General features: G+C 41.6%; 1 protein-coding gene across 1 annotated transcript in view; it reads left to right on the top strand.

The window, feature by feature from the left end:
- LOC110506750 (sodium-dependent noradrenaline transporter) overlaps positions 1-13,352 on the top strand; it is a 96,565-nt gene extending 83,213 nt beyond the window's left edge. The window contains exons 11-15 of the mRNA XM_021586593.2: positions 1-40; positions 1,547-1,647; positions 8,317-8,484; positions 10,562-10,636; positions 10,995-13,352. The exon at positions 1-40 is cut by the window's left edge and continues 60 nt beyond it. Of these exons, the coding sequence (XP_021442268.1) occupies positions 1-40; positions 1,547-1,647; positions 8,317-8,484; positions 10,562-10,636; positions 10,995-11,018 (408 nt within the window). The 3' untranslated portion in view covers positions 11,019-13,352. The remainder of the gene's footprint in view (positions 41-1,546; positions 1,648-8,316; positions 8,485-10,561; positions 10,637-10,994) is intronic.
- Positions 13,353-15,262: the final 1,910 nt, after the last annotated feature.

The raw sequence follows: 15,262 nt of genomic DNA, 5'->3' as shown, positions 1-15,262 counted from the left end.
GGGGTGCTGATTGAGGCCATTGGGGTGTCCTGGTTCTACGGTATGTATAATCGGTCCCCCTTAGCCTAGTACAAAGGCACATACTAATTCTGACTTCTTACTGTGGTGAACCTGCTTATCTACTGTACCTTTCCTCATCCTCTTCTGTTGTTCATTAGAGCCCAGCCCTTTGTTCTGTCCATCCCTCCATCACCCCACCCTCCATCACCCCCTGCCCACAGTTGCCTCTCCTGGCCTGCCCTCTCCTCTGCTGGGCTTTCTCAACCTCCCTAACTCCCTGGCATCTTCACTACCAAGGCCCTGCAGCTACACCTGACATTTACTGGCAGTGTAGAGACACCGTGGTTCCCTTCCTTAGACCTCCACTGTTAACCCCCTTTCTCCATCTCTCCCAGTACTCCTCTTTCCATTTCTCCATGCACTCCCTCCCTCCTCTTATCTTCTAGACTGCCTCTCTTCACTAATAGATCTCCATCTCTCCCAGTACTCCTCTTTCCATTTCTCCATATACTCCCTCCCTCCTCTAATCTTCTAGACTGCCTCTCTTCACTAATAGATCTCCATCTCTCCCAATACTCCTCTTTCCATTTCTCCATACACTCCCTCCTCTAATCTTCTAGACTGCCTCTCTTCACTAATAGATCTCCATCTCTCTGCGTGAGGGAGTGTAGTGAATGATTATATGGTGTGTGAACAGTCGTATGCAGTCTGTTTAGTGTTTTATGTATTGCACAGAGATAATACTGTACATCGACAAGATGACTTGTGCTTTATCTATAAACTACAGCCCATCAATGTACACCATGATTTATAGTCAGCATTAACAGTTGAAACTGAACCTCATGAGGAGGTGAGACAGACAGAGCACGCCAGATGCTGAGCTGTTCTAGGGAGGAGATAAAAGGAGTGGGTCTTCTTGTAGATGTTAACAGGCCTGGGCTGCCCTGATAAAGAAACATTATGCCCAAGCTATAGAAACATCATGGTTGTGTACCACATTCCCTATATAGTGTACTACTTTTGCTCAAAAGTGCCGTTTGGGACACAGTCCATCTCCTATAGGCAGACTTAACCCTGTGTGAAATTATAATATAACATAATTGGAAGGCTCAGTGACTTTTATGAAACAGATATCATTGAGCTACATTTTTACTGCTGTGTGAACTCATAATTATACAAGAAATTGGAGTTGTGTGCCATGAAGCTCTTTCTCGGCCAATGCTCCACCTGTTATGTATGGAAATTGATGAGAGGAGCGTTAGTTCTCCTGTGAACTTGAGACATCAGAAGCAAAGCTGAGTGTGGGTGCAAATAGTATTTGAGTACGTTGAGTGTTTGATTCAACCTTCCCATAGTGCCAGATGGGCAGGGTTTATACTTTCGGGACTATTGGTTGTATTGCACCGGGCAAGCTCAATCAAGCTCAGCTTCAGTGTTTGTAAGGAAACAAGTACTATTTGAACCCAACCCCTGCCGGTGGTTTATGGGTCTGGTTCTGTGTGCGTGAGTTCAAGCCCTGGTCTTCTGTCCTGTGTTTCCTCTCCAGGCGTGGACCGCTTCAGTGAGGATATCGAGCGCATGATGGGCTTCAAGCCAGGTCTCTACTGGAGGCTGTGCTGGAAGTTTGTCAGCCCCACCTTCCTACTGGTGAGACCCCCGGGGGGGGCAAGAAAGGGCTGGTTGGTGGACTGGGGTGGGGTGGAAGCCTTTGGCATGGTGCTGGGAGTAGGGATGGGAGGGTAAAGTACCTGACACAAGCCTAAGTTATTAAACATACTGTAGGAATCATGATCTATGGTATGTCATTGTGTTTGAAGGAGGAAATGAGGAAATTCACAAGAGAGGTTTCTTAATTGTTACTGGCTGCTATATACTGTACTATAGTCTTTTAAACTCCTATTATGTGCCAGCAATTTGTAATTTGCCACAAGAAATATGTTTTCCTGTTTTTATAAAGGTTGTTCGCCTCCATGTTAGAAGTACTGTATCTCCAAGAATAGATTAGCATCACATGAACTCTGCATGAAAATGGATTAAACTACAATATAACTATGTTTGAACATCTTGGTCATACCCAGCCAACCCTGCACGGCCAGAAGAGGACTGCCCCCCCCCCCCCCCCCCCCCCCCCCTCAGAACCTGGTTCCTCTCTAGGTTTCTTCCTAGGTTCCTGCCTTTCTAGGGAGTTTTTCCTAGCCACAGTGCTTCTGCGTCTGCATTGCTTGCTGTTTGGGGTTTTAGTCTGAGTTTCTGTATAGCACTTTGTGACATTGGCTGATGTAAAAAGGGCTTTATAAATACATTTGATTGATTGATTGAACTACAACTTACTGAACATATTGATTAACAGAGTGTTTAGTGCACTAGGAGTTAGTTAAGGATGTTGTCGTGTCTTTGGCATCATTAAAGTGAAGACTTATTTTATCAAATCAATTCTCTGTAATAATAATTACATGATGAAACTAATCATGTAAATGTAATTAACTAGGAAGTCAGGGCACCAAGGAAAATATTCAGATTACAAAGTTATAATTTTCCTAATATAACTTTTCAGATATTTTAATATCTGATCAATTAGTCTTTTAATTAATTAATTATTCTTTACCTCACGTTAGTCTCATTCCAAACAAACCCAGTCTTTGCTATGAATCCTCCATACATCAATTGTCTTAATCATTTATTTACTAACTAACTAAATAATCACAGAAATGCATAACAAACAAACAAAGTAGATATGGTTACAAGGAAATGATAGGATAGGATGTGCCCTAGTGGGCTAAACCGGTATGGTGGCTTGATAGACAAAGGGACTGAGAAATAAAAAAGACACTACACAGTTGATAATTATAATACTTGAAATGTTAATCCTTTGCACATGAACACTCACTCATTCGGGAATAATTGCAATCAATATATATATTTACGCTCAGTGTGTCATCGTGATCTCTGTTGGAATCGTCCTTTTCTGTTGGAAAGTTTATCCGAGATTCTCTCTGCGTCCCTGGAGTCTGGTTAGAATGGTTACTTCAGAGTAACATTCAGAAATGTTCTTATCGGATAGATGTTTTGGCGGTTGTCAGTCTTCGCATTCAATGGTACATAATTCCTAGCTGCAGACTAGTAATTAGTATTGAAGATTTGCTCTTATTCTTTCGGTATCGATAGTCTCAGAGTAACCACGTGGTATGGTTAAGAATTCAGCAACCGAGGAATGCATGGTCTCCACTCAAACCTTAGCCCTCTCGATAATCGAGGTACGCTTGGTCGAAAGTGGGCTTCTCTAGGTGGAGGTTTTATTCGGAACAGCAGAAAAGAGAGAGAGAGAGAGAGTTGGTGCTTGCTATATCCAAAGAGGGCCACGTCATGACAATGTGTAGGTCTCTATATTTTATAATATTAGAAATATGCTATGTCAATGAAGCACAGATACTGTATGGGTTTGTATAGATAGGGATTACCGAAAGCACATTATCTGTCTTGTTGGGAAATTATGTTATTCCCTTAATGCTTTTATATTGATTATGATCAGTCATAAGTCAATATTCTTCCTTCCATGTGGGAAGTGCATATGTTTTATATGGCAAATAGGAAATAAAAAGAGCAGAGGAAGATTGAAAGCCAGGAAAGGAGGTAGATTAGATTGTAAACCAATATATCACCATGATCTTCAAACCTTATGTCTGAGGAGAGCTATCATTGTTTAGTTTTAATGTGTAGTGTATGCTACCATGGTTCTGCTAGCCTTACCTCCAGAAGCAAGGCAGAAACAGCAAACATCAGGAAGATAGCACGCAACTTTGGCTGTTGCATAGATGGCATTTGTAGAAGAAGGACATAGAAGAATGTTGTTGGCCTTTGATTTTCAGTTGTAGACGAGGAAGAGACACTTCCCTGACCTTCCAGTGTTGTATTATAACTACTAGTGATGTTTGCTGCTCTCTGGGGCAACAGTTACAAAGCTACAGAGCTACAGTTCAGTGGTGATGGGCCTCCAGTCTCTAGTCTACAGCAGCCTGGTGAACCAGAGTACTTACAGTGAAAGTCTATTACAGTATGTTCAAACCCCAGAGGGAGCGACCATGCCCTAGTCTGTTCTATTCAACTCAATTTCATCTCTGCAATGCTTTAATTTTTTTGTCAAAATGAAAAATGGCGGAGTGGAGGAGGAGTATTCATTATTTCTACAGAAGCTCTGTTTGATGTCTCGTTGGGAATATTATAACCACTGTTGTTTTTTCTCCTCTCCTTACTTTGTGGGGATTTGTTGTTCCTCCTGTCCTCTGTTGATATGGTGACCTAACTAACCATTCTGTTGTTCCTCCTGTCCTCTGTTGATATGGTGACCTAGCTAACCATTCTGTTGTTCCTCCTGTCCTCAGTTTATATGGTGACCTAGCTAACCATTCTGTTGTTTCTCCTGTCCTCAGTTTATATGGTGACCTAGCTAACCATTCTGTTGTTTCTCCTGTCCTCAGTTTATATGGTGACCTAGCTAACGGTTTGGTTGTTCCTCCTGTCCTCAGTTTATATGGTGACCTAGCTAACCATTCTGTTGTTTCTCCTGTCCTCAGTTTATATGGTGACCTAGCTAACCATTCTGTTGTTTCTCCTGTCCTCAGTTTATATGGTGACCTAGCTAACGGTTCGGTTGTTCCTCCTGTCCTCAGTTTATATGGTGACCTAGCTAACGGTTCGGTTGTTCCTCCTGTCCTCTGTTGATATGGTGACCTAGCTAACGGTTCTGTTGTTTCTCCTGTCCTCAGTTTATATGGTGACCTAGCTAACGGTTTGGTTGTTTCTCCTGTCCTCAGTTTATATGGTGACCTAGCTAACGGTTCTGTTGTTCCTCCTGTCCTCAGTTTATATGGTGACCTAGCTAACCATTCTGTTGTTTCTCCTGTCCTCAGTTTATATGGTGACCTAGCTAACGGTTTGGTTGTTCCTCCTGTCCTCAGTTTATATGGTGACCTAGCTAACCATTCTGTTGTTTCTCCTGTCCTCAGTTTATATGGTGACCTAGCTAACCATTCTGTTGTTCCTCCTGTCCTCAGTTTATATGGTGACCTAGCTAACCATTCTGTTGTTCCTCCTGTCCTCAGTTTATATGGTGACCTAGCTAACGGTTCTGTTGTTCCTCCTGTCCTCAGTTTATATGGTGACCTAGCTAACGGTTCGGTTGTTCCTCCTGTCCTCTGTTGATATGGTGACCTAGCTAACCGTTCTGTTGTTCCTCCTGTCCTCAGTTTATATGGTGACCTAGCTAACGGTTCTGTTGTTTCTCCTGTCCTCTGTTTATATGGTGACCTAGCTAACGGTTCGGTTGTTCCTCCTGTCCTCTGTTGATATGGTGACCTAGCTAACGGTTCGGTTGTTCCTCCTGTCCTCTGTTGATATGGTGACCTAGCTAACGGTTCTGTTGTTCCTCCTGTCCTCAGTTTATATGGTGACCTAGCTAACGGTTCTGTTGTTCCTCCTGTCCTCTGTTGATATGGTGACCTAGCTAACGGTTCTGTTGTTTCTCCTGTCCTCAGTTTATATGGTGACCTAGCTAACGGTTCTGTTGTTCCTCCTGTCCTCAGTTTATATGGTGACCTAGCTAACGGTTCTGTTGATTCTCCTGTCCTCAGTTTATATGGTGACCTAGCTAACCGTTCTGTTGTTCCTCCTGTCCTCTGTTTATATGGTGACCTAGCTAACCGTTCTGTTGTTCCTCCTGTCCTCAGTTTATATGGTGACCTAGCTAACGGTTCTGTTGTTCCTCCTGTCCTCTGTTGATATGGTGACCTAGCTAACGGTTCTGTTGTTCCTCCTGTCCTCAGTTTATATGGTGACCTAGCTAACCGTTCTGTTGTTCCTCCTGTCCTCAGTTTATATGGTGACCAAGCTAACGGTTCTGTTGTTTCTCCTGTCCTCTGTTGATATGGTGACCTAGCTAACGGTTCTGTTGTTTCTCCTGTCCTCAGTTTATATGGTGACCTAGCTAACCGTTCTGTTGTTCCTCCTGTCCTCAGTTTATATGGTGACCAAGCTAACGGTTCTGTTGTTTCTCCTGTCCTCTGTTGATATGGTGACCTAGCTAACCGTTCTGTTGTTCCTCCTGTCCTCTGTTTATATGGTGACCTAGCTAACCGTTCTGTTGTTCCTCCTGTCCTCAGTTTATATGGTGACCTAGCTAACGGTTCTGTTGTTCCTCCTGTCCTCAGTTTATATGGTGACCTAGCTAACGGTTTGGTTGTTCCTCCTGTCCTCAGTTTATATGGTGACCTAGCTAACGGTTCTGTTGTTCCTCCTGTCCTCAGTTTATATGGTGACCTAGCTAACCATTCTGTTGTTTCTCCTGTCCTCAGTTTATATGGTGACCTAGCTAACGGTTCTGTTGTTTCTCCTGTCCTCAGTTTATATGGTGACCTAGCTAACGGTTCTGTTGTTTCTCCTGTCCTCAGTTTATATGGTGACCTAGCTAACAGTTCTGTTGATTCTCCTGTCCTCAGTTTATATGGTGACCTAGCTAACGGTTCTGTTGTTCCTCCTGTCCTCAGTTTATATGGTGACCTAGCTAACCGTTCTGTTGTTCCTCCTGTCCTCAGTTTATATGGTGACCTAGCTAACGGTTCTGTTGTTCCTCCTGTCCTCTGTTGATATGGTGACCTAGCTAACCATTCTGTTGTTTCTCCTGTCCTCTGTTTATATGGTGACCTAGCTAACCATTCTGTTGTTCCTCCTGTCCTCAGTTTATATGGTGACCTAGCTAACGGTTCTGTTGTTTCTTCTGTCCTCAGTTTATATGGTGACCTAGCTAACCGTTCTGTTGTTCCTCCTGTCCTCAGTTTATATGGTGACCTAGCTAACCATTCTGTTGTTCCTCCTGTCCTCAGTTTATATGGTGACCTAGCTAACGGTTCTGTTGTTTCTTCTGTCCTCAGTTTATATGGTGACCTAGCTAACCGTTCTGTTGTTCCTCCTGTCCTCAGTTTATATGGTGACCTAGCTAACGGTTCTGTTGTTTCTCCTGTCCTCTGTTTATATGGTGACCTAGCTAACCGTTCTGTTGTTTCTCCTGTCCTCAGTTTATATGGTGACCTAGCTAAACTTTCTGTTGTTCCTCCTGTCCTCTGTTGATATGGTGACCTAGCTAACCGTTCTGTTGTTCCTCCTGTCCTCAGTTTATATGGTGACCTAGCTAACGGTTCGGTTGTTCCTCCTGTCCTCAGTTTATATGGTGACCTAGCTAACGGTTTGGTTGTTCCTCCTGTCCTCAGTTTATATGGTGACCTAGCTAACGGTTCTGTTGATTCTCCTGTCCTCAGTTTATATGGTGACCTAGCTAACGGTTCGGTTGTTCCTCCTGTCCTCAGTTTATATGGTGACCTAGCTAACGGTTTGGTTGTTCCTCCTGTCCTCAGTTTATATGGTGACCTAGCTAACGGTTCTGTTGATTCTCCTGTCCTCAGTTTATATGGTGACCTAGCTAACGGTTCTGTTGTTCCTCCTGTCCTCAGTTTATATGGTGACCTAGCTAACGGTTCTGTTGTTTCTCCTGTCCTCAGTTTATATGGTGACCTAGCTAACAGTTCTGTTGTTCCTCCTGTCCTCAGTTTATATGGTGACCTAGCTAACGGTTCTGTTGTTTCTTCTGTCCTCAGTTTATATGGTGACCTAGCTAACAGTTCTGTTGATTCTCCTGTCCTCAGTTTATATGGTGACCTAGCTAACGGTTTGGTTGTTCCTCCTGTCCTCTGTTGATATGGTGACCTAGCTAAACTTTCTGTTGTTCCTCCTGTCCTCTGTTGATATGGTGACCTAGCTAACCTTCTGTTGTTCCTCCTGTCCTCAGTTTATATGGTGACCTAGCTAACGGTTCGGTTGTTCCTCCTGTCCTCAGTTTATATGGTGACCTAGCTAACGGTTCTGTTGTTTCTCCTGTCCTCAGTTTATATGGTGACCTAGCTAAACTTTCTGTTGTTCCTCCTGTCCTCTGTTGATATGGTGACCTAGCTAACCGTTCTGTTGTTCCTCCTGTCCTCAGTTTATATGGTGACCTAGCTAACGGTTCGGTTGTTCCTCCTGTCCTCAGTTTATATGGTGACCTAGCTAACGGTTCTGTTTTTTCTCCTGTCCTCAGTTTATATGGTGACCTAGCTAACAGTTCTGTTGATTCTCCTGTCCTCAGTTTATATGGTGACCTAGCTAACCTTTCTGTTGTTCCTCCTGTCCTCTGTTGATATGGTGACCTAGCTAACCGTTCTGTTGTTCCTCCTGTCCTCAGTTTATATGATGACCTAGCTATCCGTTCTGTTGTTTCTCTCCTCTCCCCAGGTCGTGGTGATAGCCAGCATTGTGACGTCCACGGGCCTGAGTTATGATGACTATGTCTTTCCTTCATGGTCCAATGTGATTGGCTGGGGCGTAGCTCTGTCCTCCATGATGTTTGTGCCCATCTACGCCATCTACAAGTTCCTCAGTATGCCAGGGACATTCAAACAGGTCAGTGGAAAAACAAATCCCTCTCATCTGCATAGTTGTTGTTTATATAATGTAAAGATAACCTTAGATCGATTTGATTTATTAGGATGCCCATTAGCCATTGCCAATGGCGACAGCTAGTCTTACTGGGGTCAGACATATAACGTAAAAGGCATGACAGACAAACGACTGTACAATTTACATACATTAAAAACATTGTTGCTCGCATGCGATAATGTGACTAGAAAACGTTGTATACACCAGCAACTTTCCGGTCCATAGACACATCTTATATGGGCAGAAAGCTTCAATTCTTGTTAATCTAACTGCAGTGTCCAATTTACAGTAGCTATTACAGAAGAAAATGCCATTCTATTGTTTGAGGATAGTGCACAACAACAACAACACTGGTTTGAGACATTCACCTCTGAAGGTAAATCATGTACTTACATTCAGTAATCTTGCTCTGATTTGTCAGATAAAATGTGACTCACCATCTGGATTCTGTCTTATGTAGCAACATTTAAATTTCTGTTTTTTTACATGGGATAAAAGTAGAGACTTAGAGCTACACAATTGCATATCATACACTGCATTTGAGGAAACAATGAGAAAGTAATTCTGCTTTGAAAGTTTATCAACTTGTAAACTCACTAAATTACACATATGCTACTATCTTAATGTATGGCATTTCTCTTGCATTTTAAAGATTATGGAACAAAAAATAAATAGAATGTTTTCTTGTTTGAATTATCTTTTACCAGATCTAATGTGTTATATTCTCCTACATTCATTTCACATTTCCACAAAGTTCAAAGTGTTTCCTTTCAAATGGCTCCCAGGTGCCGCAGCGGTCTAAAGCACTGCATCTCAGTGCTAGAGGCGTCACTTCAGGCCCTGGTTTGATTCCAGGCTATAACACAACCAGCCGTGATTGGGAGTCCCAAAGGGCGGTGCACAATTGGCCCAGCATTGTCTGGGTTTGGCCGGGGTAGGCCATTATTGTAAATTTGTTCTTAATTAACTGACTTGCCCAGTTAAATAAAGGTAAAATAAATACATAAAAATAAAAAATGGTATTAAGAATATGCATATCCTTGCTTCAGGTTCTGAGCTACAGGCAGTTAGATTTGGGTATGTCATTTTAGGTGAAAAAGAGTACAATCCTTAAGAGGTTTTAACATGTAGTGTTAATGTTGGCAGGTACAGTATGTACTGTAGCTTGAAGTCATGTAGCTTGAAAGCTGTGGTAAATAGCAACCTCTTATCTGTATCCCAGCGGTCAAAACTGGTTGAAATGCCATCCTTATAACCAGATTATCATGTCATTTCAACCAGGGTTGCCCCCCTGGGATAGTATGTGTTTATTTTATGCAAAGATAATCTTAGATCAATGGTAAGCATTTAGCTTGGAGTCTTCACGGCTTGACATTGAACTGATACATAAACTGACTTTTTCCTTTTCAATGGTTGATGGTTGATGATGTCAGTACTTTTGGGATGCTGGTTAGAGATCTTGAGGGTTCAAAGACTGAACAGTGTTCAGTACAATCATAAAAACAACATTCCACAGCTTTGATTATCTTCCTGAGCAGTAAACAGTGTTACCTTGTGTTTTCTTACTCACTCCTCGTGGCATTTCCTTCTGATATCCTGGCAGTGTTTAGACTCCTTCCATGACTATCTCTCATGCTTTTCCTCCAGCTGAGATCACAGTTTATCATACTGTTATCACACCAAGTGCACTCAGTCAGATATGAAGATGGGGGCAATCTGGAAGAGACATCAGAGGTCATGCAGTACACACTACAGTACAGTGTACATCCAGTCCAGCCTGATCACATCAGAATCAGAACGCTGTTCGACGTATTTGAGCTGTCTGGAAGTTCCTAATCTATAGAGGAAATGGTGGATCTATAGAATAAACTGTGACCATAGATTAAAGCGCTAGTTTATTACAAGCTTCAGGATCATGTCTCTTGTGCTTGGGACAATGTGCATCTAAACTCTCTGGATTCTGTTTTATGCAGTGTAAGACTGTGTTTATTGTAAGGTATGACTTATGTAATATAATGTACTGTAATGGTTAATTTTCCAGAGGATCGCCTACTGCATCACACCAGAACACGAACATCATCTGGTGGCGGAGGGAGCTACCATCAGACAGTTCACGGTGAGTACAGATGTTGGATCTTCATTTGAGCCAGTGTGCTAGAGCACACAGGACATTTGAATTATTATGTGTATTATAATGAATGGACATTTTCGTAGGGGTTGATATATTTTTCATTATGGCATATTAAATCTGACATTTTAAAGGTTTTGCCCGACGACTCAGGAATCCTCCTGCAGATCAGAGCTCGTGGATGATAGATACACTTTATGGTTACCAACATACGTTATTAATTCAGTTTGAATGACAATGTCCTTTAGATATTCATCTTACAGCAGTAGAGGTTTTTCCCAGTTGCCTTCTCCAACTTTTGAAACCTACCTGAAACAGATGTGAAAGTCAACCTTTTCTATTTCAGCTCAAGCACTGGTTGGCTATCTGACAACCTGATGTCACCCAACCTTCCCCACTACTCACAATTCCGGGGTGTTGGAGTCATTGTGTTTCGACGGCAGATGTTCCTGCTGCTGAGCCTCCTGCCACTGGAGGATGGACAGGGATAACGCCATGCTCCTTTCTGCCTCTCTGTGTTCTGTTGGTTCTGACCCAACCTGTGACCTGCCATCCCCTCTTTTCCACTCGGCCCCTCATCTCCCTCTCTCTCTCTGTCGAGTGACTACAGATTCTCTCATCAACCTCTGCCTACAGAGTCAACTCAGTATCCTCCATGTTTTTGCTTTTGAAGTATCATTTTATTGAAAACTTTTTACCATGTGACATCGTCATCGTCGTCATTTTTTAAACGTATATACAACTCATAAGATGGAGACATTCCATGCAGAGCATGTACAGGTGTTTTCTGTGTTCATGGACACAGTTATTGTTTTTCATATCGTTTGTTGTTTTTACGACGACTGTTCTGTGTTCATTAGTTATACATGAGTTAGACACTTACACCAAGTCAAAAAGTACCAAATGACCACTTCTGTCATCATGTATGCTCTAGGCAGGGGGAGACAAACATGACTCACATTGCTTTTTATCTTCTTGATTCTTTTCAAAGAGGACCCTCAAGCTTTTAGGTGAATGAGAAAGGGAAGACATCTAGTTTCATTGCCCTCTTTGTATGTCTGACTGAGTAGGTCCCCAGTCACTACTCTAGATAACAGCAGCTCAACTGTGTCAGTGCCTTATCAAGCTAGACACTTCAGAACCTGTCAATGTTGTCATTGGTCCATACAGAAAGGTAAATGTTTTCATTGGTCCATACAGAAAGGTTTTGCCCGACGACTCAGGAATCCTCCTGCAGATCAGAGCTCGTGGATGATAGATACACTTTATGGTTACCAACATACGTTATTAATTCAGTTTGAATGACAATGTCCTTTAGATATTCATCTTACAGCAGTAGAGGTTTTTCCCAGTTGCCTTCTCCATCTTTTGAAACCTACCTGAAACAGATCTGAAGCTTTTGTCACCTGTCTCACAGAAAAGGGAACGATTTATGTTGAGACTCAGAAGTGTTTTGTCTTGCTAGTGGTCGTCCTTATGCTTTACACATGGCCTTTACACAGAGTAGAGGTCTATATTGTCCTGCTATGGTTACTAATGGTACTGTGTGTACCAACTTTAATGTGTTGCATAGTACTAGCATCCTCTTCAGAGAGGCTTGTGCCCTTGATCCAATGATTTGCCTTTGCCGTGCTTGTGGATAAACAGTAGTATTAAACAGTGGTGAAGACACAAAGGGAGGCTTTGATTAAATGAAGTTGAATCCAGCACTTTAACAGAAGTACTTGTTTCAGTTTTCTATGGATAGTAAGCACTCTTAGTGTTTTAGGGAACGTTTTCAGGCATGCTGTTTTATCAAAAACTGACTTACAGCACTAACACAGGTAGACTCAACAAAACAAGTGATTTCTTTACTTTTTCTATAATGTTCTCTTTGTTATGTTGCATCTTTCCAATGCATTCTTTTGTGGTCCATATGGGTGAGGGAAATCAGGAGCTTCTCCTTCAAAGAGTGTGTGTGTGTGTGTGTGTGTGTGTGTGTGTGTGTGTGTGTGTGTGTGTGTGTGTGCCCGCGCGTGTGGAAGGATAGCTAGTGTATTTTAAGTTTGAAATGCCTCATTCATTGTTACGTTAAATAGTTTATGGTGTCTTTATATGTTACTTTGTCATCTGTTGAAGCCTATTTTTTGTCAAACTCGACTTAAAGAAAATTCACCACCAAGGAAGTGCCAAACTGTTCACCCCTTTTTTTTTAGAGATGTCTACTGTTTTTGTCTTTCGTTTTCGTTTTGTTTCTCTTTTCTGTTTCTTTATTTATTCAAATGGAGTTGAAATGTAACTGAATTTTTCTTATTGTGAAATAACATTAATGGCAGGAAGCAAGCCACACACAACAATTATTATTGTATGTGGAGTATAAGACATGGAAAACTATATAAATATATTCTTTTGTTATATATCTAATCTTGTATTTATCAAATTGTTTATAAACGAAACGTGAATGTAAAGTATTTTAAACGTAACTGTCCACTGTTCCTGTTATATCATTGTGTTTGATGTAGGTAAGATGACTCTATTTACAGATGTGTTCTCCAGTGTAACTGGGGTGACTTTGCAACGTGAATGTAGAACCCTGGCATTACCTGAGCTACGTTTACAGAACACTGTGTACAATACAAAAGTCCTGTTGAACGTGAGTGACAACTATCTATGAAGAAGTCAAAATATGCACACTATTATAATAAAGACTTATTCTACACACACAGATGGGGGTATAAGCATTGATTTATTGTTGGAATGGGATTATAAGCTTCTGTGAACGGAATTGAATTCCTGGTCCATTGTGTTGTGTTAGAGAGGGTAGACTGTACAGTAGCCAAAGGATGAATGCATGGGGCTTAGATAATAGAGGAACCAGAAAGGGGGATGTTTGGAGCTCACTGATGTAAAGGGGATTCTTCTTCGCTCTCTCTCTCCCTCTGTATCTCTCTCTCTCTCGCTCTCTTTCTCTCTCTGTATCTCTCTCTCTCTCTCTCTCTCTCCCTCTGTCTCTCTCTCCCTCTGTCTCTCTCTCTATCTCTCTTTCCCTCTGTCTCTCTCTATCTCTCTTTCCCTCTGTCTCTCTCTCCCTCTGTCTCTCTCTCTCCCTCTGTCTCGCTCTCTCTCTCTCTCTCTCTCTCTCTCTCCCTCTGTCTCTCTCTCTCTCTCTCTCTCTCCCTCTGTCTCACTCTCTCTCGCTCTCGCTCTCTCTCTCTCTCTCTCTCTGTCTCTCTCTCTCTCTCTCTCTCTCTCTCTCCCTCTGTCTCACTCTCTCTCGCTCTCGCTCTCTCTCTCTCTCTCTGTCTCTCTCTCTCTCTCCCTCTGTCTCACTCTCTCTCGCTCTCGCTCTCTCTCTCTCTCTCTCTCTCTCCACTGATTCAGCAAGTGTTGCATTATTGTACTTCAACAGAAGAAAAAAAATAAACTTCCATTTTCACTGCTGGAGGCTCCAGCTCCCTGCATCATGCATTTATTCTCAGAGTTCTTCTTTGAAGTAAAGCTATGTGGGAATTGTATTGTTTATGTTTCATCGGGATATATATTCTGCAGCGTTGACTGACACCGATACAGCGAAGTGTCTCTGCCGGTGCATAGCATATTCTCAAGAGTAGAGAGGAATGCAGGTTCCTTAAATGTATTTTTCCATTTTAGTCTCGGCATCAAGTGAAGGATATACAGTACAAAGAGAAGCTAATGGCACTAGCTTTATACAGAGGTGAATAATTTATAACAACAACAACGCCTATTCATTTCTCTCACCTTACACAGACTGATGCAAATCAAATCAAATGTTATTTGTCACATGCGTCGAATGTGTTGTATACCGTGAAACGCTTACCTTAACCAACAATGCAGAGTTTTAAAAAAAAGTATAACAACATTTGCTAAATAAACTAAAGGAAAAATAGTAATACAATAACAATAACGAGTTAGTCAAACAAATCTCACATCTATCAGATCTAGTATCCATGATTCAAAGGCATCGGAATAACTGGACACGATACAGAGTTTTAGTACTCTCCACATATAAAATGAAGTCAACACGATACAGAGTTTTAGTACTCTCTACATATAATATGCAGTTAACACGATACAGAGTTTTAGTACTCTCCACATATGATATGAAGTCAACACGATACAGAGTTTTAGTACTCTCCACATATAATATGAAGTCAACACGATACAGAGTTTTAGTACTCTCCACATATAATATGAAGTCAACACAATACAGAGTTTTAGTACTCTCCACATATAATATGAAGTCAACACGATACAGAGTTTTAGTACTCTCCACATATAATATGAAGTCAACACGATACAGAGTTTTAGTACTCTCCACATATAAAATGAAGTCAACACGATAGAGAGTTTTAGTACTCTCCACATATAATATGAAGTTAACACGATACAGAGTTTTAGTACTCTCCACATATAAAATGAAGTCAACACGATAGAGAGTTTTAGTGCTCTCCACATATAATATGAAGTTAACACGATACAGAGTTTTAGTACTCTCCACATATAATATGAAGTCAACACGATACAGAGTTTTAGTACTCTCCACATATAAAATGAAGTCAACACGATACAGAGTTTTAGTACTCTCCACATATAATATGAAGTCAACACGATACA

The sequence above is a fragment of the Oncorhynchus mykiss genome, chromosome 26, assembly GCF_013265735.2.
Source record: "Oncorhynchus mykiss isolate Arlee chromosome 26, USDA_OmykA_1.1, whole genome shotgun sequence".
NCBI classification, from domain to species: Eukaryota; Metazoa; Chordata; class Actinopteri; order Salmoniformes; family Salmonidae; genus Oncorhynchus; species Oncorhynchus mykiss.
This window is presented reverse-complemented; position numbering and strand designations above follow the sequence as displayed.